The following is a 27,188-nucleotide window of genomic DNA, read 5'->3' as shown; positions in this document are numbered from 1 at the left end:
GGAACTTTGCCGAGGAAGTAGGTCCTCAGTCAGGTGCTAAAGGCAGAATATGAGTCCAATAAGAGAAGAACGGAGGGAGGGGCTTTCCAGGCGGAAGGAGGCGTAGCATGTGCAAAGGTGGGAGGTGGGAAAATTCGCACCTTCTGGGTTTGCGTGATGCAATGTGGAGTACTGGAGAAAGAACTGTTCCAAATTGACTAACGGTGCAGCCTTAGGCCAGTCACCTAATCGCCCTAGGCCTTGGTTCCCTATCTGTACAACGGTTGTGATAACGCCACTTCACAGGGCTGTTGAAGACCCAAGACAAGTACGTAAATCATCTGGTTCCTGAAAATCAGCCATCTCAGTTGGACCTCAGTCTAAACCAGCTGCCCTCTCCGGCAGTATCCTGTTTCCCTTCCTATTTACAATTGAATCAGTTACATATCCATGTGCTTGTTTACTGAGTGACTGTTTCATGACCGTAAGTTCTATGAGGACAGGGACAGTATCTGTTCTGAACACCATCTGTTCAGTGCCTAGAATAGTAGGCACTCAATAAGTCTTTGTTAAATGAATGAATACATAAATGTATCAATGGGTAAATGAATTTATGAACTAATGACTAGCCATACCTATTTCGGTGCCATGATTCTAAGAATCTCAGGGAAAATGTGTCCTTTCTCTGGGGAGGGGACAGGTCGCTAAAGCAGGAGGAGCCTTCAGAGTATAGGGTAGAGTCAGAGGGCCGCCACCGTCACCAGCGAGCACCAGCGCTCCTGTCTGCCTCCCAGTGCTGCGCAGAACCACCTCTGAGCAGGAAGGAAACTACACAAACTTCCAGTTCAGCTGGGTCCAGGGTTTCACAGCCCAGCTCTTTCTGTCTTGCTTAGATCTGCTGTGTCGCTTCACCAGCGTGACTTGTGCTGTGCCCGGTGAACAGTGACTCTGCAGGGTCCCCTTGCTGCCTGGCTGACCCTGAGCGGATGTCTAGACTTTCCAGTAATCAAGTCTTCTGACCCAAGCAACACAATCACCCTTGATGTAGAGTTGGGGAGGAGGACAGGGGATAAACAGAGGCAGTAATCGTCACTAGGCGTTCCATACATTTTATGAGTCCCATGATGGCAGTAAGGACAGGGAACTGAAGGGTACAGAGGAAGACACCTGGCCGTGCCTGAGGTGAAGCAGTGTACACACAGCTGGATAACAATTACAGCTTTCAGAAGATGGTCACATAGAGCATCTCATCTTAGTTCCTCTGCAGTCCTGGAAAATGGGGATGTATGGATAACACTTGCATTGTTATTCATTCCTAATATACAGGGAAACTGAGGCAACTGGGGGTGGTCCAGGATAGAGATCACTTTTAAAAAAAAATTGAGTTCATAACAGTTTACATCATTATGAAATTTCAGTTGGACATTATGTCTTGTCTGTCACCACATAGGTGCTCCCCTTCACCCCCTGTGCCCACCCCCCCAGCCCCCGTCCCTGGTAACCACTGAACTGTTTCCTTTGTCCATGTGTTTGTTTATATTCTACATATGAGTGAAATCATCTGGTGTTTGTCTTTCTCAGTCTGGCCTATTTCACTTAGCATAAGTCCCTCCAGGTCCATCCATGTTGTTGCAAATGGGATGATTTTCTCTTTTTTATGGCTGAGTAGTATTCCATTGTATGTATACACCACATCTTCTGTATCCACTCATCACTCCATGGGCCCTTGGACTGTTCCCATGTCTTGGCTGTTGTGAATAGTGCTGCAACGAAAATAGGGGTGCATATGTTACTTCGGATTGTTGATTTCAAGTTTTTTGGGTAGTTACCCAGTAGTGGGATAGCTGGGTTGTATGGTAGTTCTATTTTTAGTTTTTTGAGGAACCTTCATACTGTTTTCCATAGTGGCTGCACCAGTTTGCACTCCCACCAGCAGTATATGAGGGTTCCCTTTTCTCCATACCCTCTCCAACACTGGTTATTTTCAGTCTTAGTGATTATAGCCACTTTAATGGGCATAAGGTAGTTTTGATTTGTGTTTGCCTGATGATTAGTGATGTTGAAGATCTTTTCATGTGCCTATTGGCCATGTGTATATCTTCTTTGGAAAAATGTCTGTTCATATTCTCTGCCTACTTTTTGATCGGGCTATTTGTTTTTTTGCTGTTCAGTTGTGTGAGTTCCTTATATATTATGGAGATTTACCTCTTATCGGATATATGATTTGCAAATATTTTCTCCCAATTTGTGGGTTGTCTTTTTGTTTTGATCCTAGCTTCTTTTGCCTTGCAGAAGCTCTTTAGTCTGATGAAGTCTCACTTTTTATTTTTTCTTTTGTTTTCCATTGTCTGAGAAGACATAGTATTCGAAAAGATCCTTTTAAATTCGATGTCAAAGAGTGTACTACCTATAATATCTTCCAGGAGTTTTATGGTTTCAGGACTTATCTTCAAGTCTTTGATCCATTTTGAGTTTATTTTTCTGCATGGCATGAGATAATGGTGTACTTTCACTCTTTTGCGTGTGGCTGTCTGGTTTTCCCAACACCATTTATTGAAGAGACTATCTTTTCTCCATTGTATGTTCTTGGCACCTTTGTCGAAGATTAGCTATCTGTAGATATTTTATTTATTTATTTATTTCTGCGGTTTTATTTCTGGGCTTTCAGTCCTGTTCCATTGATTTGTGTGCCTGTTTTTGTATCAGTACCATGCTGTTTTGATCACTATGGCTTTGTAGTACATTTTGAAGTCAGGGATTGTGATGCCTCCAACTTTGTTCTTTTTTTCTCAGTGTTGCTTTAGCAATTCAGGGTCTTTTGTTGCCCCTTATGAATTTTAAGATTCTTTGTTCTGTTTCTATGAAGAATGTCATTGGGATTCTGCTCGGGATTGCATTGAATCTGTAGATTGCTTTGGGTAGTATAGACATTTTAATTACGTTTATTCTTCCAATCCACGTGCATGGAATCTCTTTCCGTCTCTTTATGTTCTCATCTATTTCTTTCAATAATCTCCTATAGTTTTCATTGTATAAGTCCTTCACCTCCTTAGTTAAATTTATTGTTGGTACTTTATTCGTTTTGTTGTGATTGTAAACGGAATTAGATCTTGTTTTAGCAGCAGATATAAACTCACCACCCTGATCTCATGACCATCAGTTTAGGGATCTTTCTTCTGGATTGCACTGGCATGCACCGGCCTTTGTATTGGTCAACAGTGTAAGCGTGCCTGCAGTTTCACAATCCCTCACCTTCTGTAAAGTATTTCTAATGCACTTTTGTGATGGGACACCATAATTGAATAAGTCAGGTGTTGCCAAGTTAAGGACCACAGGCCACATTGACCCATTGCATGCTTTTGTAAATAAAGTTTTATCAAAACATAGTCACACTCACTCGTTTACATTTATCTGTGGCTGCTTTTGTACTACAAAGGGAGAGTTGACCTTGATTGTATGACCCACAAAGTCTAAAATACTTACTATTTGGTCTTTTACAGAAAAGTTTGCCAACCCCTAGACTACATGAATGGAATGGAAGTAAATGAAAAAAAAATAGATTCATTCATTCATAATAGGCAGTGGGTCACAGTGGAAAAATAGAATGAGAATTGTCTTCAGAATTTCACCTCTGTCACTTGGCTAGATGACCTTTTGGCTAGTCTAAGAACTAAATTGATGTGAGAAAAATGAACAGGAGAAAATCAAATTTAATTTTGTACATACAGGAATCCCGAAGATATGAGGCTAGCCAACAGCCGGGCCGATGAGATTTATATGCCATTCTGAACTAAGAAGAAGTGGGCAGGGCCTGGGACTTTGAAGGGAGCAAAACAATTCACAGGAAGATGGGAAAAGCAAATGTTTGGTAAACAGATGTTTGCCACGCTATGCAGAGACAAAGGGACGCAGAGAGGACTTTGAAAGAGCAGGCCTCGGAAGTCCCGTCTCCAGCACGCCCAGCTCACATTCTTTGTACGTATCTCTGGTGATAGCCTGTCGTCCTGGCACAGGACCTTAATCTCAATTCGTCTAGGCAGTTAAGGCGGAGGGCAAAGCTCTTCCCGAGTCTTTTGTTTCTTAAAAATAATCAGCCTAAAATAATCCTCATGCCAAAGAGACACATTTTTGGGGTGGCAAATTTTGTTCCCCTGCACCTTGAACAAGTTATTTCTACTCTCTGGGCTTGTTTCTGCATCTGCCACCTTATGGAGTTCCTGCAGGATTTCCACGAGATAAGGCATATGAATTAGTGATGATTAGGTTTGGCCCCATGTAACAGCATACACAAAATAAAAGTGTCTTGCACAAGAGAGCAGTTTATTTACTGCACATGGAAGTAGGTAGTGGGTGTTGGTCTGGTCCTGAATGGTGCTAGGAACCCAAGCCCTTTGCTGTGTGTGCCTTTCATTCCTGAGGTCCTCTCATGGTCCAAGATGGCTGCTGGAGCTCCAGCCACTGTGCTATTGTTGCCACTACTAATAATGATAGCATGAAAATAAGAGGAAACAAACAAAGAATCCTAGAAACAGAGACATCCATAAAGAGCCGGCCGCAAATCCACATTAATTCAAGTCTAGCCAAGATGAGACTTGCTGCCATAGTTCACGAGGCAACCCGCGTGTTGCATTTATTCTATTCCTGGGGTGCCCTGAGGAGAATCTAGAAGGCAGGTCTTACATATTTTCAGCATATAACACTTTACAAAGAGTTTCCACATCTATGACCTCATCTGCTCTTCACAACACGCTGGAAAGGTAAGACGAACAGGTCTCAACATTATTATTCTTATTGTACCCTACGGTTCACACAGGTGCTAAGTCATCAGATCTCAGTATCTCCTGTCTTCCCAAAGAGTCCATGGTTAGATCTTTGGATATTTGTTGGAAATGAAAGGTGAAGCTTCTCCTGGGTGTAGAAGAGAGAAAAAGACCCCTAGCAGATGCAGCTAAGCACGTGGCCTCAGCCTCCTGGGCAGGCACCCTCACCTGGAAGACAAGGACAGGAGCATCTACTGACCTTTGGGGTTGTTACGAGGGTGGCACACAGCACGAGGCCAGTTAAGTGAAATCACTGCTATTATCTAGACTTACCTGTCACATTTGGTGTGTCCTTGGAAAGTCACTTCCTTTTACTGGGCCTCAGTTTCCCTTTCTAGGAAAACAGGGTTTGGACTCAGCAACTTGCTAAGCTGTCTTCCAAATCTCGAGTCCCATCAGCCTGGGAACAGGCCTTTTAATCGGAACAGCTCAAACTGGAGCTCAGGCTGGAATGCCCCTTCTGGTTACTACCAGCTGGGTGTCTGAGAACAAGCTGGAGAGGTTTCTAACTCTCTGCGTCCCTAAAACACGGACTAACGGTACCTAGTTTACTGAAAGGCAGGAATTGTGAGGATTAAATGAGGTAGGTGTGTCAGGACCCGCAGACTTTAACTTCTTCAAAGGCCGGGGCCCATCTGCTTTGTAGATTTCAAGACTGTGACACTTCAGCGGGCCGGCCACAGGACTGGATGACTAAATTCATGCGAGTACAGGAACGAGACCCGGCACAATGGGGGCGTTCCATCAGGCTCCTTCTCCTTCTTCCACCCTCGCCCGCGACAGTCATGCTGTTCCAGTCACGGACGCCCGGCCCTCGCATCGCCCGCCGGGGGGCCGCGCGGAGGCGGCGCCCAGGGCGGAAGCGGCCGCCGGGGCCTTTAAGGCGCGGCCAGGCCGGCCCCTCGCGGCGCTCTGGGCGGGGACAGCGCGGCCACCTGCGGGCGCCGGGACGCAGCTCGGCCCCTCCCGGGGAGCCCCCGGCCGCTGCAGGGCTGCTCGGCCTGCCCTGCGTCCCCGGGCCGCCGGCCCCGCCCCACGGCCGGTTCACGGGGTCGCTTCCTCTCTGGCCTTCGCTCCTCCCCCGTTTCGGACAGTTTCCCAGGCATTTTTGAGCCTTTCAGTTCGAATCTGGCTACCTAAGGTATTTTAAGGCCGGTGCTGCTCCGAACTTTAAACGCTTCCAGCAGCCTGCGATCCTATTGGAGGTGGTAAACGCTGTTTGCTTAGTTTTCCTGGGTGGGAAAAGCCTAGGAGTATCTTCATTTTTATTCATTCCCCTTCCTTTTAAGGATCGACTAGATGCAAAGTGGTGAATTTCCTTAGTCATTGGCTGTTTTCCACTATCTTTTAACTAATTTCGTCCCTAAGTTAAAGGGTTAGTCATTACCAAGAGACGGAAGAGCAGTCACCATTAGGTTAATTTTTAAAACAGGAGATCAGGAGGGAGGAAGTGACTATACCTTAATTGCAGATCAGTAACAAAGAAGGCAAGTCTTCTCTTCCTTTGTGTCTGTTATTTAGATGGCACAGTTTTGCTTTGTTTTGCTTGCTTTCCCCCCCTTTCCTATGATCCACCAAGTGTGTATCCTGATTTTTTCTTTTTATGTTAGCAGCTGGGCCTTCTGGGAATCTTCTGTTAATGAAGCCCTCGGCTTCCTCTTGACCCGATGGCCAGGGCCTGGCTCTGGGCGGGACCAGCTGAGGAGGACCTCTCGGTGGGAGGCCCGAGGCTCTGGACTCTGGGGAACAGACCAGGCTGGGTGAGAAGGGCCTGGAGCCTGCCTTTGAGGGGGCGGGAGGAGGGGAGCCTCTGTGGCTGGATAGGAAGTCAAAACGTGTACTGGGAGAAGGGAGTAACCTACAGCGTGGAGATCTGTGACTTTCTGGATGGAATTAGAAGTTTCGTGGGAGGAGACTGGGCCTTCTTCCAGGCTGTGGTAATTTTTGCTGTGGGCCTTGTCTTTCCCTGGAATCGGCTTTCCTTTCCCCAAACTTTCACTTAGTTCAAATCACAATTACCACTGGATTTGAAAACAATTTGAGGTCATGAATCTTGCCCTTAATGTCCCAGCCCGAATGGGAGCCCCTCCCTCCCACCCCGCCCAGGGCACGTTAAGTAATAATTTTATCAGAATGTACTCCAGACTCTGGAGATGATTTAACCTCTCACCTGCCCATTTTTGAATGAGGTGGCATGTGGAATCAGCCCAGGGGCTGTAGAGGGGGTCCTCTAAGCCAGCCTCTCTACCCCTTCGCCTGTGCGCGGGTCCTGTGGCCTGTTCTGGGCCTGGCCCTGTGGTGGGCTCTGGGAAAGGGGAGAGGAGCAGGCCTTGGTCTCTGCTTTCGAGCTTTGTCCAGTCTGCCTCTAGCCAGGCAGATGAGAGAGATTACGTGATAGTGGGATCAGTGCGGTGGCAAGGTGTGCAGAGGCTTCTCAGGAGTCCAGAGAAGGGCAGGCACCCCATATGGGGTAGTGGGGAAGACTCCCCAGAGGAGATAAGACGGGAGCTGAATGACAAGCCTCAGTGGAGTGCGCTGAGAAAGACGGAACAGAAGGGGATTATCTGACTTGGGAACAGCATGTGCAAAACTCTCTGCGCCTGGCGTATTGTTGATGTAGTATGGCTGGACAGGAAAGGGTGGGATGAGAAATCACCAGGAAGAAGGCTGGGGGGCGAAAGGGCCAGATCTGGGAGGTCAGGGAGCCACGTTCAGTTCAGGGGCTTTGAAGTGTATCTCGGAGCAGTCAGGAGCTATTGAAGTGACACTCGCAGGTTTGCATTTTAGGAAGTTGATTGTGGCTGCAGAGTGGGGAATAAATTGGGGTGGTGAAGACTGGAGAGAGACTCAGAGCACGGGTGAGAAATGAGTTAGGTAATGGTTATGGGGCTGGAGAGAGATTGGGAGAATAGAATGTTAGGAATTAGGGGCCGGCCCAGTGGCGCAGCGGTTAAGTTCGCACGTTCTGCTTCTTGTCAGCCCCAGGTTCGCCAGTTCGGATCCTGGGTGTGAACATGGCACTGCTTGGCAAAAGCCATACTGAGGTAGGCATCCCACATAAAAGTAGAGAAAGATGGGCATGGATGTTAGCTCAGGGCCAGTCTTCTTCAGCAAAAAGAAGAAGATTGACAGCAGTTAGCTCAGGGCTAATCTTCCTCAAAGAAAAAAAAACGGAATGTTAGGAATTCTTCACTGACTGAATGTAGGGGATGAAGAAAGAATGTAGTAATCTAGGTGCCAGCGGGGGTGGGGGGGACAGTGGAAAAGAAGGCGTTCCCACTGGGGTATTTTTCAACAGCTTGACTGAGGTGTAATTGACACTTAATAAACTGTGCATATTTAAAGTGTCTAATTCACGAAGTTTTGACATTTGTATATCCATGAACCCATCATCACAATCAAGATAAAGAACGTTTCTAATACCTGCAAAGATTTCTTGTGCCCCATTGTAATCCCTCCCTCCCTAGCTCCTTCCTTCCCCCAAGAAACCAGTGATCTGCTTTCTGTCCCTAGAGATTGTTTAAGGTTTCTTAGGATTTAATCTGTGGGGTCATACGATATGTATCTTTTGGGTGTGGTGGCTTTTACTTAGTGTAGTTGTTTTGAGGTTCATCTCTGTCGTGTGTGCATACATACAGTTCACTCCTCTTTTTGCTGACTAGTATCCCATTGTATGACTGTGTCATATTTTGTGTATCCATTTACCTGTTGTTGCATATTTGGACTATTTGCTGCTTTTTGGCTATTACAAACAAAGCTGCTATGACTATTCATATGCTGTACACGTCTTTGTACGAACATATGCTTTTATTTCTGTTGGTTAAATAGCTAGAAGTGAAATGGCCAGTTCACATGGTAGGTGGATGTTTTAACTTGTTAAGAAGCAGCCAAGCTTGGGGCCGGCCCGGTGGCGCAGTGGTTGGGTTCGCACGTTCTGCTTTGGTGGTCTGGGGTTCACCGGTTCAGATCCTGGGTGTGGACCTATGCGCCCCTTCTCCAGCCATGCTGTGGCAGGCATCCCGTCTGCATAGTGGAGCAGGATGGGCATGGATGTTGGCTCGGGGCTGGTCTTCCTCAGTGGAGAGTGGGGGATTGGTGGTGGATGTTGGCTTGGGGCTAATCTTCCTCAAAAGAAAAAAAAAAAAGAAACAGCCAAACTGTATTTCAGGGTGATTGTGCACTCAGCAGTGTGTGAAACTTCCAGCTGCTCCAACGCTTGGCATGGTCATTCTTTTCAGTTTTAGGCATTCGAATACTGTGGAGTCCCCTCTTGCTGGTTTAGTGTGCATTTCCATAATCACTAGTAATTTCAACTTCAAAGCATCTGCTTATTTGCCCATATATGTTCTTGAATGAAGTATTTATTAAATCTTTTGTCCATTTTTGAAAAATGGGCTGTTTGTCTTCTTACTGAGTTTTTGAGAGTTTTTAACTTGAATTACAAATTCTTTCTTACATCTGTGATTTGCAAATATTTTCTCCCATTTTGTTGTGTGTCTTTTCATTTTCTTAACAGTGTCTTTTGAAAAGCAGAGTTCTTAATTTTGAGGTTTAATTTATCAATTTGTAATTTTGGTGATGTCTGTTTTATCAATTTATTCTTTTATGGATCATGGTTTTGGTGTTGTATCTAAGAAATCATGTCTAGCTTGAGGTCTCAAATATTTTCTCCTCTTTTTTTTTAAGAAGCTTTATTGTTTTCAGTTTTACATTAAGTCCACGATCCACTTTAAATTAAGTTAATCTGTAGCACCAGATATGGAACAAAGTTAATTGTTTTGCATATGGTATCAATTGTTCCAGCGCCATTTGCTGAGAAGCCTGTCCTTCATCTGTGCCTGTGCACCTTTGATCAAAGTCAATTTACCGTGTATGTATGTGGCCCATTTCTGGATGTTTTATTTCAATAGATCAGTAGACGTTGATCTCCGTCTATTTTAATGCCGATACCACATAGTCTTGATGACTATAGCTTTGCAATAGGTATTGAAGTCAGGGAGTGTAAGTCCTTCAACATTCTTGTTTGGTTATTCTAGGCCTGTTACATTTCCATATTAATTTTACAGTCAATTTCAAAATAAGGGCCTGTGTAGATTTTGATTGGAATTTCATTGAATCTGTACATTAATTTGGGGGCAAATTGGCATCTTAAATATTATACCTTCTGACTCATGGGCGCAGTGTATCCATTCATTTCTTTACGTCTTCCTTAATTTCTCTCAGCAAGGTTTTGTAGCTCTCAATAGATAGGTCTTGCACATCTTTGTCAGATTATTTTCAGGTATTTCATATTTTTGATGCTATTGTAAATTGTCTTTAAAATTTCAGCTTCCGATTGTTTGTTGCTACTTGTGTATTGGTCACGTATCCTGCAATCTTGCTACACTACTTATTAGTTCTAATAGCTTTTTTGTAGATGCTGTTGGATTTTCTATGTAGGTGATCGTGTTATCTGTACATAAAGACGGTCTTACTTCTTCTTCTCTTCAATATGGATGCCTTTTCTTTCCTTTTCTTGCTGTAGTGCGTTGGCTAAAACCTCCACTCAGTGCTGCATAGGAGTGGTGAGAGCAGATGTCTTGCCTTGTTCCTGGTCTTGGGAAGCAGCATCCACTTCCCCTCGTTGACTCTGGTGTATGATGCTGATTGTGCATTTTTGCGGAAGCCCTTTATCAGCTTAGGAGGCTCCATTCTCCTCCTGCTTTGCTGAGAGGTGTTGTTTTCTTTGTTTTGTTTTTGTTTTGAAGTGAAGACTGGATGTTGTATTTTCTCAGTAGCTTTTTTCAAAAGACTCTTAATATGATGAATTACATTCACTGATTTTTTTCCGAATGTTAAACTAACCTCGTATCCTGACATCAACCTGACTTAGTCAGCACCTCTTATCCTTTTTATATTTCGTTGGATTTTCTTTGCTAAAATTTTAAGCATCTATATTAATGATGGATATTGATATAGTTTTCTTTCCTTGTATTGTCTTTTAACTTTTGTTATCAAGATAATTCTGGCCTTATAAAATGAGTTGGGAGAGATTTCCTCCTCTTCAATTTTCTGGAAGAGTTTGTGGAGCGTTGATATTATTTCTTCCTTCAATGTTTGGTGGAATTCACTGGTGAAACCATCTGGGCTTGGAGTTTTTTTATACGGGAGACGGAGAAGTCGGTTGATTTAATAATGTAGGACTATTCAGATTATCTGTTTCTTCTGAGTGTGGTTTGGTAGTTTGTATATTTCAAGAAATTTTTACATATCATCTAAATGCCTCATGATATTCCCTTATTATTTTAATATCTACAGAATCGATTGTAATTTAATCTCCCTCGTTCCTAATATTGGTAATTTTTGTCTTTTCTATTTTCCTCATAATTCTGGCCAGAAATTTATTAATGTTATTGATCTTTTGAAAGAACCAGCTGTTGGTTTCATTTGTTTTCTTTTCCTTTTGTAACTTATTGATTTCTGCTCTGAAATTTATTTCCTTTCTTCTGCTAACTTTGGGTTCCTTTTACTCTTCTCTTTCTAATTTCCTCAGGTAGAAATTAAGATAATTTATTTGAGACTTCCTTTCTAATGGAGGCATTGGATACTATAAATTTCTAAGTATTGCTTCAGCTCCACCCCACAACTTTTGCTATGTTTTTATTTTCATACAGTTAAAGTACTTTCTAGTTTTTTAAAATATCCTTTTGATCCGTATGTTATGTAGAAGTATGTTATTCAGTTTCCAAATATTTGAGGACTTTGCACATACCCTTCTGTTATTCATTTATAATTTAGTTCCATTGTGTTACAGAATGTAGTTTATATGACTTGAATACTTTTTTAACTTTTTTTTTGAGGAAGATTAGCCCTGAGCTAACATCTGCCGCCAATCCTCCTCTTTTTGCTGAGGAAGACTGGCCCTGAGCTAACATCCGTGCCCATCTTCCTCTGCTTTATATGTGGGACGTCTGCCACAGCATGGCTTGCTAAGCTGTGTGTAGATTTGAGCCCAGGATCCGAACCTGTGAACCCTGGGCCACCGAAGCGGAGCGTGTGAACTTAACCACTACTCCCCCGGACCGGCCCCAGATCATTTTAACTTTTTGAGACTTGTTTTATGGCCCAAAATGTAATCTGTCTTGGTAAATATTCCATGTGCACTTGAAAAGAATGTGTATTCTGCTCTTGTTCGGTAGAATGCTTTTTATGTCTCGGGTCAACTTTCTTGACTACTACTGTATACTACATCCTTGCTGATTCTCTGTCTACTTAATCTATCAGTGATTGAGAGAGAGGTGTTGAAATCTCTCATGATAGTTGTGGATATATGCATTTGTCCTTGCAGTTATATCAGATTTTGCTTTATGTGTTCCGATGCTCTGTTATTAGGTGCATTAATATTTAAGATTGTTAGGTTGTCTTGGTCAATCATCCCCTTTATTATTTCATATTTCTTATAAGACTTTTGCTCTGAAATCTACTTAGTGTAATAATGATATAGCCACTCCAGCTTTCTTTTGATTGCTGTTTTATGGTATATCTTTTTCCTACTTTTACTTTTTAACCTATTTATGTCCTTATATTCAAGGTGGGTTTCTTATAGACAGCATGGAGTTAGACTGGATAACAGAGAAAGACATGACAATCTCTGCCTTTTAATTGGGGTCTTAGACTATTTAATGCAGTTATTCATATAGTTTGTTTTAAATACACCATCTTGCTTTTTTTTCTTTTCTATTTGTTCTGTCTTGTCTTTGTTCTGTTTTCTCTCTTTTTCTGCCTTCTTTTGGATTAATTAGTTTATTTCTAATTTTATTTTTTTCCTATTAGCTTATTGGGAATAACTTTTTTTGGTATTATTTTAATACCAAATACCAGGGTTAATAGGTTACGTCTCTAACTTATCAGAGTCAGCTTTCAAGTGGTATTATACCACTTCACGTATAATATGAGAACCGTCTAACAATATGTTTATAATTATTGCCGCCTAGCCTTTGTGCTACTCTTGTTCTATGTCGTAGATTTTACTTCTACATATGTTTAAACCCTACAATATGTGGTTATTATTTTAGTTTTAAGCAGTCAGTTATCCTTTTAAGACATTCAGATAACTTTTTAACAGTCGTTGTATGTCCCCATGTGGGTCCCCTTGTGCTCTTCTGTTTGCTAGATCCAGATTTCCACGTGACGCCTTTCTCCCACCTGTGTCTTGTGGTGCAGTTCTGTTGGTGGAGAAGTTTTTCATCTTTTGTGTGTCTGAAAAAGTCTTTATTTCAGCTTCAGTTTTGAAAGATGTTTTCATAGGGTAAAAAATTCTGGATATAAGGTTTTTTCTTTCAATACTTCAAAGAGCTGGCTCTACTGTGTCATAGCTTGCATTATTTCTGATGAGAAATCTGTTGTCATTCTTGTGTTTTTTCTTCCGTGCGTGGTCTCCCCCTTCCCCCGCTGCTTTTAAGATTTTCTCTTTATCGTTGGTTTTGAACAATTTGAGTATGGTGTTTCTTGGTTTAGTCTTTTTTTTTTAATTTCTTGTGCTTGAGGTTCATTGATATTCTTAAATCTGTGAGTTTATAGTTTTCATCAGATTTAGAAAATTTGTGGCCATTGTGTCTTCAGATCTTTCTCCTGATCCCTTCTTTGTCCTGTCCTTTGGGAATTCTCATTTCACATATATTAGGCCACTTGAAGTTTCCTCACAGCTCACTGATGCTCTGTTTATTTTTTAAAAATCTTTTCCTCTCTTTGTTATATCTTAGATAGCTTCTATTACTATGTCTTGAATATCACTAGTATTTTCTTCTGTATTGGCTAATCCCATGAAGTTAATTTTTCATCTCAGACATTCTAATTTTAACTTCTAGATTTTCAACTTAGTCTTTTTCCTAAGTGTTTTTTATATCTTCCATGTCTGAACTTTTAAGTTCAATCTTTCCCCTAGCTTTTTGAACATATGAAATACAGGTATGATAATCGTTTTAATATGTGTGTCTACTAATTCTATCAAATGTGTCAATTCAAGGTCAATGTCCACTGATTTTTCTCATTTTGGTTAGTATTTTCCTGCTTCTTTGCATGTCTGGTATATATATATATATATATATTTATTTTTTTTTTTTTTTGGCTGAGGAAGATTGTCCCTGAACTAAGATGTGTGCCAATCTTCCTCAGTGTTATATGTGGGTTGCCACCACAGCATGGCTGCTGACAAGTAGGTCCACACCTAGGAACTAAGCCCGGACCACTGCAGTGGAGCACGCCAAGTTTAACCGCTGGGCAATGGGGCCAGCCCGGTGCATGCCTGGTAATTTTTGATTGAATACCAGACATTGTATACTTTACCTTGTTTGGTGATGAATATTTTTGTATTTCTGTGAATACACTTGAGCTTTGTTCTGTGGCGCATGTAAGTTATTTGGAAACAATTTGATCCTTTGAGTCTTGCTTTAAGCTTCGTTAGGTGGGACTGGGGCTCAGTCTTCTTCACTGCTGAGGTAAAACCCTTCTGTGTACTCTACCAAGGCCCTGTGAGTTATAAGGTTTTCCACGGGGCTGGTGTGAGTAGGCACTATTTATGGCCCTGTGTGCAGTCCACTCACTGTTCACTCTAATCCTTCTGGGTGTTTCTGGCCCGTATCTTCCTCATGTGTGTACAGTGAGGGGTATGCTGTCCTGAACACTGAGAGCCCTCTCTGCAGTTCTCTGGAGCTCTCCGTCTCTGCAGCTCTCTCCTCTTTGCTCTGCCTCAAGAATTCTAGCCTCCTTGCTCTCCACAGGCTGGTAGCTCTGTCTCCTCGACTCAGGAAGACTGTGGGCCTGGCCTGGATTTTCCCTTCCTGTGCTGTGGTCCCAGGCATTACGTCTGAGAATTTCAGTATACCTCATTTTCCCCCATCTCTCTGGGATCACTGTACTTACTGCCTGATGTCCAGTGTCCTGAGAACATTTGTTTCCTATTCTTTGTCCATTTTTTTAGTTGTTTTAGGCAGGAAAGTAAATGTGGTTTCTGTTACTCCATCTTGGTGGAAGTGGAGGTCTTCAACTGGAATTTTTGAAGAAAATTTAAAGAAGGGACTGTCTGGGGATGTGAAGAAGGGATTTTGGGGTACATAGGCACCAGTGATAATGGGGACCACTTTTACCGCTTGAGGCCTGGAAGGGCACAGTGAAAGTACCTCAGAAGGAAACATAAGACAGCCTCAGATTAGGATAATTTTCAGTAAAGGAACTATTTAGAAAGATGAGGGCAGCCTGAATCCCTGGGGCTGATAACAGTAGGATTGTTATATCCCTATACTTACAGGGGCAGGGGGAGGAATGGCTGCGAGAACCCAAAGGAGAAATCACGGAGGAGAAGGCTGCTGTGAGAGAATCCGTTAGTTGTAGTTGGCGGAGGGTAGCAAACTGAGAAGAGTCTGCACGAGGAGTCAGCGACAGCTCTGGATTCCTGCCGCAGGAGCAGGGTAGCTGGTGGTGCCGCTCGCTGGGGTAGAGAGGAGAGACCAAATAGATGTTTGGGGAGAAGGAGATGTGACATGTGAGGACGAAATGATGAGATTTCCTTCTCAAACTAGGCATTCTTTTCCCTGGAGGCTCCTATAGCCCCCGCCTCTTCATCGTCTTAAATTCTTTAGGAATTCCTTATCAACATGGGTGACAAAATGAAGCAGAGTTCATGCGGCGGGTCCTTATACAATGATGTGTGTGTGGGGTGGGCTTAGGGAGAGTAGGGAAATGAAGTAGAAATGATTCAGGCTAAATCTATCGCCAGTCCCTTGCCCAGTCTGGATTTGGGGCTGAGCTACACTGAAATCTGTTGCAGACCAGGCCAAGAGGCAAGTAGCTTGAATTCTGCTAAACTGGTCATGGGTTGGAGAGATTAAGAATGGACTCAGTTACTGATTGGCTATGGGAGATGAAAGTTGAGAAGAAGACAAACTCTATAAAATCAACAATGGCTTAGACAGACCAAACTCAGTGTAGTTTACCATGATGAGGCCAACTTTAATGTTAGAATGAGGCTATTGTTAGGGTGTTTAAAAATTATCATGTAACATAGTGGAAAGAGCATAGGATTAAGTTCCTCTCTGTTTTTTACTGGTTCTGTGACATTGGGCAAGTGACCCAACTGCACAGAACCCTAGTTACCCCAACTCTAAGTTGTGGACCCCTCCAAAGTTGTTGGGAGGATTGGCAAGGCCATCCAGCATGTCACTAGTAACCATGCCTAGCACAGAGTAGGTGCTCATGAGAAAGCTATTCCCCCAAGATGAGCATTGGCTCAAAATATAAGTAAGTTTAAGAAGCATTTGGATTCATGTGAAGATGCATATTCATAAAACACAGGTAACACTGATTTCTAGGGATCTATTAAGGGAAATAGGGTATTTGGAGAGGACCACCACAAAGCCCCCCTCAAAGACAGTTATTGAAGATGCGCCAGCTCCCTTTCCCTTTTCTCCTGAACGAATTCTTCTCATGTTTGTATCAGAGATTGGATATCAGTTTGGATGGGCCACGTATTTGTCCCAGCGTCCATGACCTCCAGAGGCCTCCAGGAAGATAGAGAAGACTTACCATGCAGAGAAGACCTACTCTGTGCTTCCCATGTGCTCTGTGCCCACCCTACCTCGTCTCCACACAGTGCCGTGTGGAGACATGGGTGTCTGAAGAGCATTCTCACTAAATGTATCAAGTGCCCCTTATTCCATCTTCCTCTCTTTTTGTTTTAGAAAGATCCGTGGCATGGAGGAACGGTTATAGGAACTGAAAATATATAGCATGGAGGAAAGAAGGCTCAGTAGGAGGTTGTGAGAGTCATCTTAAAACATTTGAAGGGATAGCTCACCTAAAAGGGATTAGGTGGTTTGGATGATCCCGTGGGATAAAAAGAAGGACTAGAGAGTGGAAGCCAGGCAAAGCAGAGTTCAACTCAGTACAGGGAGATCTTTCTTCTTATTACAGCAACAGCTGCCCACTGAAAATTCAAACAGCACAGAGAGGGGAAGTTAAAAATTGCCCTTCAAGTTTCCATGCGTTTCTTTTCCCTGGGTGTCACTGTTGTAAGCAGGTTTTTGCCTGTTCAGCCTGAAATCTTGTGTTAGGTCTTTATACAATACAGCGTTCTTAAACTCGAGCGTCTATCAGGATTGCCACGATGGCTTTTTACAGCACAGGCTGCGAGCTGCCCTCCCAGTGTTTCTGAATCAGAAGATCTGTTTCTAATACATCCCTGGGTGATGTCGATGCTGTTCTCTGGGGACCACGGTTTGAGAACCACTGAAGCTCTATCCTCTTTTAAAAATAATACTAATGGGGTCACTATAGTTTCTAAGAACTTGCTCTTTTACTGAATAATATATAGTTAACATTTTTCTTTGGCTCCTTCTCATTGTTTTTAATAGCTGCTTATGTATCAGTTTTAGCAAGCCCCTATTAGTAAGCATTTAACTTGTTTCCAGGATTTTTGTGAGTGTACGCTTGCCTTTCAAAACAATGTTGTAGTGGACATTTTTGTATATATCTTTCAGGTGAGCGAATCCATACATTCTTAGAAGAGAAATTCTTAGAAGTTAAACTGTTGGGTAAAAAAGGGTAGATTTTGAAAATGAACAGATATTGCCAAATTGTTCTGAAGAAGGTTGAACCAGTAACTCTCTCAGGAAAAGTATCTGAAACTACCTGTTTCCTCACACTCTTGCCCAAAATGGGTATTATCAAAATTTTCTATTTTTGCCAGTTTGTTAAAATTATATCTCAGTATTGTCTTGATTTGTATTTCTTCCGTTATTGGTGAGGCTAAAGGTTCACGTGTATTCCCTTATTTCTTTCTCTGTGTGCCGCATTTGTATTCTTTGCCTCACAAGAAGAGGGGACAGTATGAACAAAGGCGCCAAACCTTCACCTGAGGGGCTGCTGGCAGTGTTGTAGGGCTGGAGTGTCAGGCTGAGACCTGGGAGCGAGGGAATGTTAGAGGCAGTCAGGGGCTGGAGCTTTGAGGTCCCTGAGGGCCAGAGAAAGAGCCCGGCTTCATCTCAGGCAGAAGCTGCGTTGGTGGTGGTTAAGCTTGAACTGTGGCTCCAGGTAGTTTTGACGGAGCATGTCTGTGTAATGGCAGACTGTCCAGGTCCCTGAGTCTAATGTTTAATCTTCAAATCACTCATTCTTTAGGCCTGTCACCTTAGGCCTTCAAGCCACTTGGCCATGCCTCACAAACAGGTGAACACAGGAGCAGGCCGCACACCCCAGCCAGCCTCTGCTGAGCATCCTCTCTGAGGACAGAGTTCTGCAAGGCTGTGTGAGGGATGGCCTTTGTTGCTCTGCCGGATACTGCCCTGAGCCCTTCCTGGACCTGCCGCTGCCATCTGACAGTGGTCGTTAGCATGGGGGGCTCTTCTGTTGTTTTCATTTGAGTGACTTTCTGGGAAAAGCTGTGCATTTTGCCCATTATGCTAATGATAACAGCACGGCTTTGACGGCCTGGTGAGTTCTGTGGAAATCGTTTCATAGTTAATTATGTCAGCAAATCAACAGAAAGGGACCCAGGGAGCGAAAACATACATCTTTACATTATTCAGAACACAAAGAGAGGTCAAAAGTTCCTGTTCAAAGAGAGGAGTCCATGTAATAATATATCACAAAGTTTGTGTATAATTTGCCTTGTTGGGCTTAGCTTTGTAATGGCATATTGGGGTTAAAATATAGTCACTTTGCATTTGGAATCAGGACAGCAGCCCTCACTCTCTTGGTGCCTGTTGTGCCATTTCTCTGCTTCCAGGGCCCTTGCCTGAGGGTGAGAGACCATCAGATGCAACCTTGGGCTTTTGGTGACCCGGGTGTAACCTGCGTGTGTGATAGGCTGACTCGGTGGAGATCCCCTTGCCTGGATGTGCTCCCTCTCAATCTTCCTCCTCCCCTCCATCCACATTCCTGGGGAGTGAGGCCTGCGACGGGGAGGGAGCTTGTCCTCGGGGAGGAGTGTGGTGCTGCACACAGAGGGGAGGCTGCTAGTGCTTCTAGAACTCTCCAGAGATGGAGTTCTTGGAGGCTTTTTATTTTGCAAGGTCTGACTATTTTATGCTGTAATGGTCTTCCCTTCCTGCACACGCCATTGCTCCTTACAGCACCCTGTGCTTCTCTGTGGACACCAGGAGGCAGTGGGGGGAGCAGCCCAGTGAACCCTAGTGCACGCGGTGACGTAAGGCGGTCTGCATTACTCAGAGCATGTGCCCAGCATGAGGGCACCTTGGCTAGCATTGAAAGCCAGGTCATTCAGGGATGGTAGCAAGAGTCCTGCTCTGGCTTAGAACACCTGCATTGGAATATGGGCTCCTTTCTTGGTGGGCTTTGTGCCATCAACTGGGTATTGATCCTCTTGGGATTTCAGTGTCCTCACCTGTAAATGGGAGGAACAGCACATACCTAGATGGGTGTTATAAAGAGAACTGTCCCTTTCTCTGCAAAGAGAACAGCTTGGAAGGGCATTATAACAAATCAGGAGTTCAGAGGGTTGAGGAGAAGAGAGTCGGGGAGGTTTCACAGATCCACCGTTTACTTTGCTCTCAGGCACCGTTGGTTGCTGTTTGGGGATGTCATGTGATCAGTCAGATTTTCCATCGTGAGTTCCCTAGGACCTGTCCTGTGCATTTGGCCTCAAAGTGGTTAGATTTCTGTGTTTTCTGTGTGTCAGCTGTTGTGCTGTCATCTGTGTGGCTCTGGCAGGGTAGTGGTTCCCGGCCACCGTGCGGGACTGGCTCCCTTTTGGCCCTTGTGGCTGCCGCGTTGAGGCAGGCAGGGGGATACGGTGAGACCTGACCTTTCTGCCTTTTCGAATCCAACTTTGAAATGAACAGGACAGCCAACTTTCCTGCTGATTTAATATCGTACCCCTTCTCTAATCACCTCATGTTTGTCTTTAAAAATGGGCTCCGTCCAGAGCATGAAGATCCTCACCATCCTGAAGGATGCTGGGTTTCTGGTCTAGTGGTTGGAATGGTGATGAAAGCAGTAAACTGGTACTTCTTTGACCGTCGAATGCCTCTGCATTCTGTGGAGAAAGGTGGAGTTGGAATAGCGTGCTCAGCCCTGGGAGTTTGGCTAGGATTCTGGTGGCAACGTGAAACCACTTTACTGCCATATGCACTTTTACTCGGTACTTAGGTTTAGCTTGAAGTACATAAACTAGGAAAGCTTGAGGCATCACCTACCATTTGACTTTCAAAAATCAAATTCTTACATTAAATTGCCAACTCTTTAAAATCAGAGATCATATATTTTTCAGCTTCCTATTCCTAGTGTTCTAGCACAGAGAAAGCACTGAATATTTGCTTTGTTTGCTGGCATTTGAGCGGTACGGTGAGGTACGGTGAGAACATCTAGGGAGAGATGATGCCGTTTAAGATTGCGGGTGTCCAGAGGTGGTCTGGTGTTGGAAGGGAGGTTGGCACATGGTGGTAGTCCTAATGATTGCTGCTGCTTCCTGAGCATGTCTCGTCCATCAGGCACCATGCTGGGCTCTTCAGTTATATATTCTCAGTTTATCTTTCAAAGAACCCTAGGAGATGGAGCCAGAGGAGACAGCTTTTCACTTTAGGAGGAAAAGTACCTGTCCGCAAGCTGTACTTTTTCTCCCAGGTGTCTTGCGAGTAAAGCCAATAGGGAACCAGTTATTATTGCCGAATTAGCCCTTTCCTTCCCATCCTGGACTTTCTCACCATCTTAGAGCATGTGAGATTTATCTAAAGTGGTGTTTAATTCTTTCTCTTAAGACTGATGTGACCAAGCATACTTGTTATCTTTTTCTTCCCAAACCTACCAACCCCCTGATTGCAATATAGCTAAATAAATAAATAGTGTGGGATTCATGTACATGAGCTCCCAGCGAAGTTCAGAGATCAAAGCTGAAAGAGGATGTTGAGCTCTTTCCCAGATCCCTGGGACATGGTTCTGTGGACACTGTGCCCACATTGATCCTGGCGTGGTAGCTCTTTAAGAAAGAGGACTGAAGGTGAGTGCCTCACTTTAGAGGGCCGTGGTCTTAGGAAGCGGTAATACTGCTGTTAGGTCATTTAAGGGAAAAGAAGGGGCAAAAAAATAGGAGAACACCCCTAAATGATAGGTTTTCAGCCCTTGCATTGAGCCCTTCTTAGCACTGCTGAGACGGTTGTGCAGAGCACCCTCCCATCCGCGGTCCTTTCCCCTTGTTTCACGCTACACTTGAGCAGAAGAGTCAGCTGTGAAGTCTGTGGTTTCCTGTGGCACATTTCTAATAATATTTATCCAGGCTATTCTTTAATGAACCGTTTGAATCTTTATCATAAGAGCTGTCTTTTGATCGTGAATAGGGGCTAAAGATCAGTCCAGTCCGTGCTGGGCCTTGGGAGGAGGCTCCGCCCTTGGAAGCATCCGTGGACTGAGGATTCCATCTGGCTCAGGACTGTGTGCAGCCTGCTCGAATTTCTCTCCTATCTTCTACTTTTTGTGGCCTCCACAGTCCACGTCCTAATTTCTCTCTGCCTGACCTCCCTCGCTGTACCCCATCCGTTGTTCTTTTTAGGGTGTTCATCTTTGCCTAAAAAAGAATGAATGGACCCAGAGTTCTGACTCACACCGTTCGTCAGTCAGGCTTTGGAGCCACACCGATGGAAGCTCCTCTGGTTCTGTGCTCTGTGACCTTCAACAGCTTTCTGGCTGGGAACCTCAGTCTCCTGAACTGGAAAATGAGCTCGTACTGCTTATCTCACAGGGCTGTGGTGAGGATTAAAGGAGATCGCAGAACCAGGTGGGTGATCTGCAGAGCAGAGCTTAGTAAGTGCTAGTTGTTGTATTTGTCTTGTTACTGAAGACGTTATCGAAGGGTTTGTTTTTCAATTTTAGGTTGGTGTTGTGGAAAGAGCCCTGAACTTGCCATAAGAGGCTGGGGTTCGAATCCGGGGGCTGCTGCTTACTGTTTATGTGACTTGGGGCAAATTTCCCCAGCCCATGGAGGTGTAAGATGGGGATAGGCTTCCCCACTTGGTTGGATTTCAGTTGGAAGAGATTAATACATGTGTGAAAGTGCCAGACACACAGGGATCCGAATCCTTTCTTATTTTTAAATAAATTAAAAAAGGGAATAATGGTTTCCATTTTGCTGTTTCTTCGTTTTTTGAGGCCAAGAGGAGCTGGTTGGATGTACTTGGAGTCCAGGACTGAGCAGAGAGTGCTCGTGACCCAGGAACAAAGGGCACAGAGGGAAGAGCAGGGATCTGGGCCGCAAGAAACCCTGGGGCAGAGCTTTTGGGACTCCCAGGCTGAGTTCCAGGGAAGCCACCCAAGGGCTTTCGCTTCTCTGCTTGCCTGCTTCCAGGCTCCAGGTTTGGAAACAATCACAAAGAGGTCATTTAAAACTATAATCATGGGAAACGTGGTGAACCTGAAATATTTAATTAGGATCTATTTCTTAGAAAAACGGGAACTAGGAGGTGTATGCGAACGATGCTGGGAGGGTACGATGCCCTCATTCCCATGGGATTGACTCTCTTCCTGACCGATGCCTCCATGATATGGTCTAGAACGGGTGGTTTGCTGGAGAGAGGCCGCCTGGCGTTGGGGAAGGGTGTGTCTCTGGAGGTCGACTGCCTGGGTTCTGAGCTAGCCCATGGTAGACAAAGTAGGCAGGGGCACCTTGCAGAGCCCTTGGCAAATAGACTTAGTAAATGGAGGCGTATCAGGCAGTATGGCATCCTGAGAACAGTTAGGGGCTTGGGAGCCAGACGGAATGGGATTGCTCTGAAGTCCGTTACTTACTGGTTACCTGACAGACTGGAGCACGTTCCTTTACCTGTCTAGGACTCATTTTCCTCATCAGTAATGGGGGTGATAATAGTACAGTCATGCGTCACTTAAAAATGGGGATACATTCTGAGAAATGCCTCGTTAGGCGGTTTTGCCGCTGTGTGAACATCATGGGGTGCGCTTGCACAGGCCTAGATGGTGTAGCCTACTGCACACCTAGGCTCTGTGGTACTAATCTCATGGGACCACCGTCGCGTGTGGTCTGTTGTCGACTGAAGTGTCGTTGTCATTATACGACACGTGACTGTGATCATCTTTGAGGGCTGCTGTCAGGACTAAAAGTGGTCCTGTGAGCATCAGATACACAGGCAGCGTGGCACCTTTTACTGATTCCCCCACATAGGTTATAAAGGTTTCCTCGGAGCCGCGGAGGCTTGTCAAGCTGCTGCTGTGTGCCAGGCACAGGGCTGGCCGGGGTGCGGCTGTGGTCTGGGCGGCGTGGAGTTAACCACCTGATGCCGGAGCTCCACGCCCCACACCCTGTGGGGCTCTCCTGACGGGGGGCTCTTCTCTGCTTAGGGAAGAGATGGCTCCAGAAACCAGAAGTGGGGGAGCCCTGCGTCAGCGGCAGGGGGAGGCCTGCCTCTGCGTTTTACTGGAAGGAACCCCGGATGTCTGGGTGGTGGGTGGTAAGATGACATACTCCCTGCAGTGGAAGACACAGAGTCAAAAGTGAGGAACCCAGGGCTGAGGAGCTGGGCCAGCCCCCGGGGCACTTCTGTTGTCCTTGGGGCTGGCAGGAGTGGAGAGAAACCTGGCCAATGGCCACCCAGGTTTGTGTAAACCAGAATGTTTGTGTAGATTATTCGTTTCCTTTTTACTTCCTTGTTTCTCCCTGAAGTGTTTAGAATAGTCTTGGAATGTTCCAGCCAAGGGCAGAGAGTTGTTAAGATCAGTGTTAAGCAGCAGCCCCCCAGGGGCCCTTCCCAGTGGAGACAGTGGGGAGCTCAGAGAGGGAATCCCAAGAAGGCAAGGTGTGTGTGGCCAGTAGCAGGAGGCAGGGCAGCTGGCTTGGCCAGCCTTCCCCCTGTTTGCAGATGAGGAAATCCTGGAAGCTCTGAGCCAGTGCACTGTGCTGCTGTCCTTCGCTGTGTTCTCAGCTCTTAGCAGGTGCAGGGTGCCTGGCACAGCCCTTATTTTTTCAAATCTCAGATGTTGTAGATTGCAAGATGCATCATTACCTCATATACCACTAAGAAAGAAAGAAGATGCTGTCAATTAATTTTAAGATGCCACTGACTGTAAGATTCATTCTGATTTTGGAGAAGCTAAATGTGAAAAAAAAAATGAGTGTCTTAGAATTAATAAAATGTGGTTATAAGCATCCAATAAATATTTGTTAATTGGATGAATGAAGAAAACAGATCAGAATCAAGACAAAAACACTCGTGCTTATCAGTACAAACTTAGGAATTCGAACTGTTAAAGCGTAGACCTGTCCATCCTTGTTTTCTGTTGATTCACTCATTTAGTTGTTCATTCAGAAAACATTTATTGAGAAGAGATTATGTAGCAGACACTGTGCTAGGAGCTGGGGATGCAGAAATCAGTAATTTCCTTTGTTCAGGTTCAGGGCGGTGGGGGAGACAGACATAGAAACAAATAAAATCACAATTCAGGGTGGTAAGTATTAAAAGAAAGTAGGGACACGGTACTCTGGGGGCACCAAGGGACAGAGAAAGGCAAGGAAGTCTTCCCTGAAAAGGGGATGGTTGAGCTGGATCTTAAAATGTCAGTCCGTGGCCCCAGGCAGATAAACGAGGAAGGCGTGGAAGGGAAGAGCAAGGACGAGGGGTGGGCCGGCCCCACAGCAGTGTGGTGCCCTCGAGAACCTGTGAGGGGGTCAGATGTCTAGAGCTTGATGTACAAATGGGCAGAGCTGCATTAGACATGGCCAGACAGCCATGGGAAGCTCAAGGAGGCCCAGGGATGCCATGCTGTGGGCCTCGGCAGTGAGACAGCCCTGCCCAAGGGTTGTCAGCCATGCTGAGTCCTGAGGAAGGGCCCAGCAGGGGGACTGCTGGACAGGATGGGGCGGGCAAGGCTGATTTTGGCTTCAAGCAGGGCAGCTCTGCTTTCATCTGCTTTATTTAAATTTTCTTTGAGTAGTGGCTTGAAGAAAGGCCTTGTTGTTGAATGAAGGAATGCCTAGTTTGAAAACTGGTGCGACTGGTCCCATGGAGCCCCCTCCCGAAGGGTTGTGAGCGAGGGAGAGAAGACCCTTGGGCTGGAGCCTGAGAGCTTTTCTCTGGAGCTCAGAGGAAGGTAGCAAATGTTCTTATGACGGCTTCCCCACTTTCTCTCACCTGCCAGGGAGCCAGCCAGCCAAAGCCACGCACAGCTGGGAAGTCATTGTGATTAAGTGAGAAGCAATCACTTTGAATGTAGCTGTTTTTGACTGGGATAAATATCCAGGAAGCAGCCGCTGAGTATCTGCCGGCCGACTTCGCTTTAGAGTCCCCAAGAGTGGCTTTGGGGGGGGCCGCAGCACCTCTGACCTGGAAGGGCCCAGATGGCTGCTGTGGTTGAAACGGGCTCTGGGCGCCGGACCACCCGAGCTTGCCCGGGAAGTTGTATGAGTTCACCAGCCCCGTTGTCTGGGGTGCCTTCTGATTCTTCGAAAGGCCCATCTGGAAAATGAAAGCCTCTGTGAGACTCTGCATCGTGCGGGCTGAGCTGACCAAAGGGACTCAGAGCGACGGTGAAGGCCCAGAAATCCTGAGTGTTCTCTGCTCACATTTCCTTGTAACTCACGGGCGTCTGTGGGGAGACAGACGGTCTGACACATTCCTAGTCCTGCCTCCCTCAAGGCTGCTTCCCACTTTGCAGTCGCTTCACACATGACACGACGCTACTGCAGAATATCTGCCTCTCCTCCCGACCTGCCCTGGGGGCTGGTAAGGAAGGAAACGGTGTGAGACCGGTGGGGGCCTCTGGGGCCAGCCTGCTCCTGAGCCATGCCCGGTGAATCCCTTAGCTTCTCAGAGACCCGTTTCTCCATCAGTGCACGTGCATCTTTATACTAAGGTCATAGGCGTGTGGACCTAGCATTAAAGAAAAAGTTATGTGTCTCTTGGAGCCTCACCTCGATCACGTGTGAAAAAGACATTTCAGTGTTCTCACCTGCTAGAGTCGTAGTGAGGGGCGGAGGGGATGGATGGCTTTTCGCAGCACCTGGCTCAGTGGATCACTTGCTGAACCAATGATGGGGACGATAGGTTCCTTCTCAGCACCATGGCTGCGTCCTTGTTCTGATGAAATTCAGTTCATATCTCTTCTCTCCGGGCCCTCAGTTCTCTGACAACTGTTTATTTACTCTTTCAGCAGTTTTTCCCTGGTATCACGACTTTGCTCAGATAATTTTGCAGTTCATAAATGATTAACATCTGACTCCCAGACTCCACGTCTGAGGCCATGCCTGTCCTGCTCCTCTATGTGGCTCCGCGCCCGTCAGCTCACTGTGAGCCTGGGTGCTTTTGGTGGTTGAGCAGGTAACCGCGGCTGCCGTTAGTTGACTGCACCCCCTGTATTCCCACTGTCAAGATGTCTTGTGCCTGACCTTGCAGTCTCATGGGACTTCGTGTTGTTTTTGCCCTTGGTCACCGCAGGTGAAGGGACCACGATGTCCGGTGGAGATCAGGAACCAGGAAGATACTATGTGGGTGTGGACGTTGGGACGGGCAGCGTCCGTGCAGCTCTTGTGGACCAGAGGGGCGTCCTTTTGGCTTTCGCAGACCAGCCAATTAACAAGTGGGAGCCTCAGTTCAGTCACCACGAGCAGTCGTCTGAGGACATCTGGGCCGCGTGCTGTGTTGTCACAAAGGTATGGGCAGAACTGCGGCATTTTCTCCTGGCACATACTCCCCTCTGCCCACCTGCTGAGTGTGCCTGTGTCTACCTGGCACCAGGGACAGCGGTGGGGTGGCTTTAGACACAGGCCTTGTCCTTGTGGAGCTCACGGTCTGGTGGCAGGGACCCGTAAACCACTGCAGTGTGACACGATGGGCGCTGGGAGTGAGGTGCCTGCAGCTGGGGCCCAGGATGGGCTCGCTCGAGGGGCTCAGGGCGGACATATGTGACCGAGTGTGGAGGAAGTCACTGATGGCCGTGGCTCACACCTGCTGTGCCTGCACCATGTGCCCAAGGCTGTGTAACATGTCGACACATCTCGTGCAGTTGAGTCCTCACAACGATCCTGTGAAGGTAGTACCGTGAACACCCCTACTTTGTTGAGGAGGACGCACAGGCACGGGACGGCTGGGTGACTCAGGCAACTTCCATACCACGTGTGAGTGGCAGAGGCAGGGCTGGAACCTGAGAAGTCTGATTCCAGCACTGCACCCTTAGTCACTGGACTGTCCTGCCTCCCAAGTGGACAAGTGAGAGGAACCTCATTTGAGGCAGAGGGAACAGCATATGCAAAGACACAGTGGCGTGAGAACATGATGTGTTTTGAGAAAGCAAGGAAGTTGGGTAAGGCTAGAGTGTCTCTGAGTTCTGCCAGGCAGATGTTTGTCTTGAGGGGCCTTAGACTGGAGTCAGCATGCTGGCTTGGGGAGGGAAGGGATGCCA

At 45.6% G+C, this 27,188-nt stretch overlaps 1 protein-coding gene and 1 long non-coding RNA gene across 25 annotated transcripts in view; one reads left to right on the top strand and one right to left on the bottom strand.

Moving 5' to 3' along the window:
* Window positions 1–1,072: 1,072 nt before the first annotated feature.
* LOC139079057 (uncharacterized) lies at window positions 1,073–5,652 on the bottom strand. The gene is made up of 2 exons (XR_011532324.1): window positions 5,073–5,652; window positions 1,073–1,742 (listed from the first exon to the last, which is right to left on the bottom strand). It is a non-coding gene; the product is annotated as an uncharacterized lncRNA (long non-coding RNA).
* A 51-nt stretch (window positions 5,653–5,703) lies between these two features.
* The window catches only part of FGGY (FGGY carbohydrate kinase domain containing), a 377,677-nt gene continuing 356,192 nt past the window's right edge, over window positions 5,704–27,188 (top strand). For 4 of the 24 annotated variants that reach the window (XM_070591756.1, XM_070591722.1, XM_070591684.1 and 1 more), the window contains exons 1-2: window positions 5,704–6,286; window positions 26,225–26,439. In XM_070591756.1, coding sequence (XP_070447857.1) covers window positions 26,239–26,439 — 201 coding nt within the window. In that variant the 5' untranslated portion in view covers window positions 5,704–6,286; window positions 26,225–26,238. Of the gene's footprint in view, window positions 6,287–6,409; window positions 6,737–21,336; window positions 21,562–25,940; window positions 26,108–26,224; window positions 26,440–27,188 lie in introns of those variants that run through there. The other 20 variants (XM_070591729.1, XM_070591693.1, XM_070591750.1 and 17 more) reach the window with 17 other exon arrangements.

The sequence above is a fragment of the Equus przewalskii genome, chromosome 2 (assembly GCF_037783145.1).
Source record: "Equus przewalskii isolate Varuska chromosome 2, EquPr2, whole genome shotgun sequence".
Lineage (NCBI taxonomy): Eukaryota > Metazoa > Chordata > Mammalia > Perissodactyla > Equidae > Equus > Equus przewalskii.
This window is presented reverse-complemented; position numbering and strand designations above follow the sequence as displayed.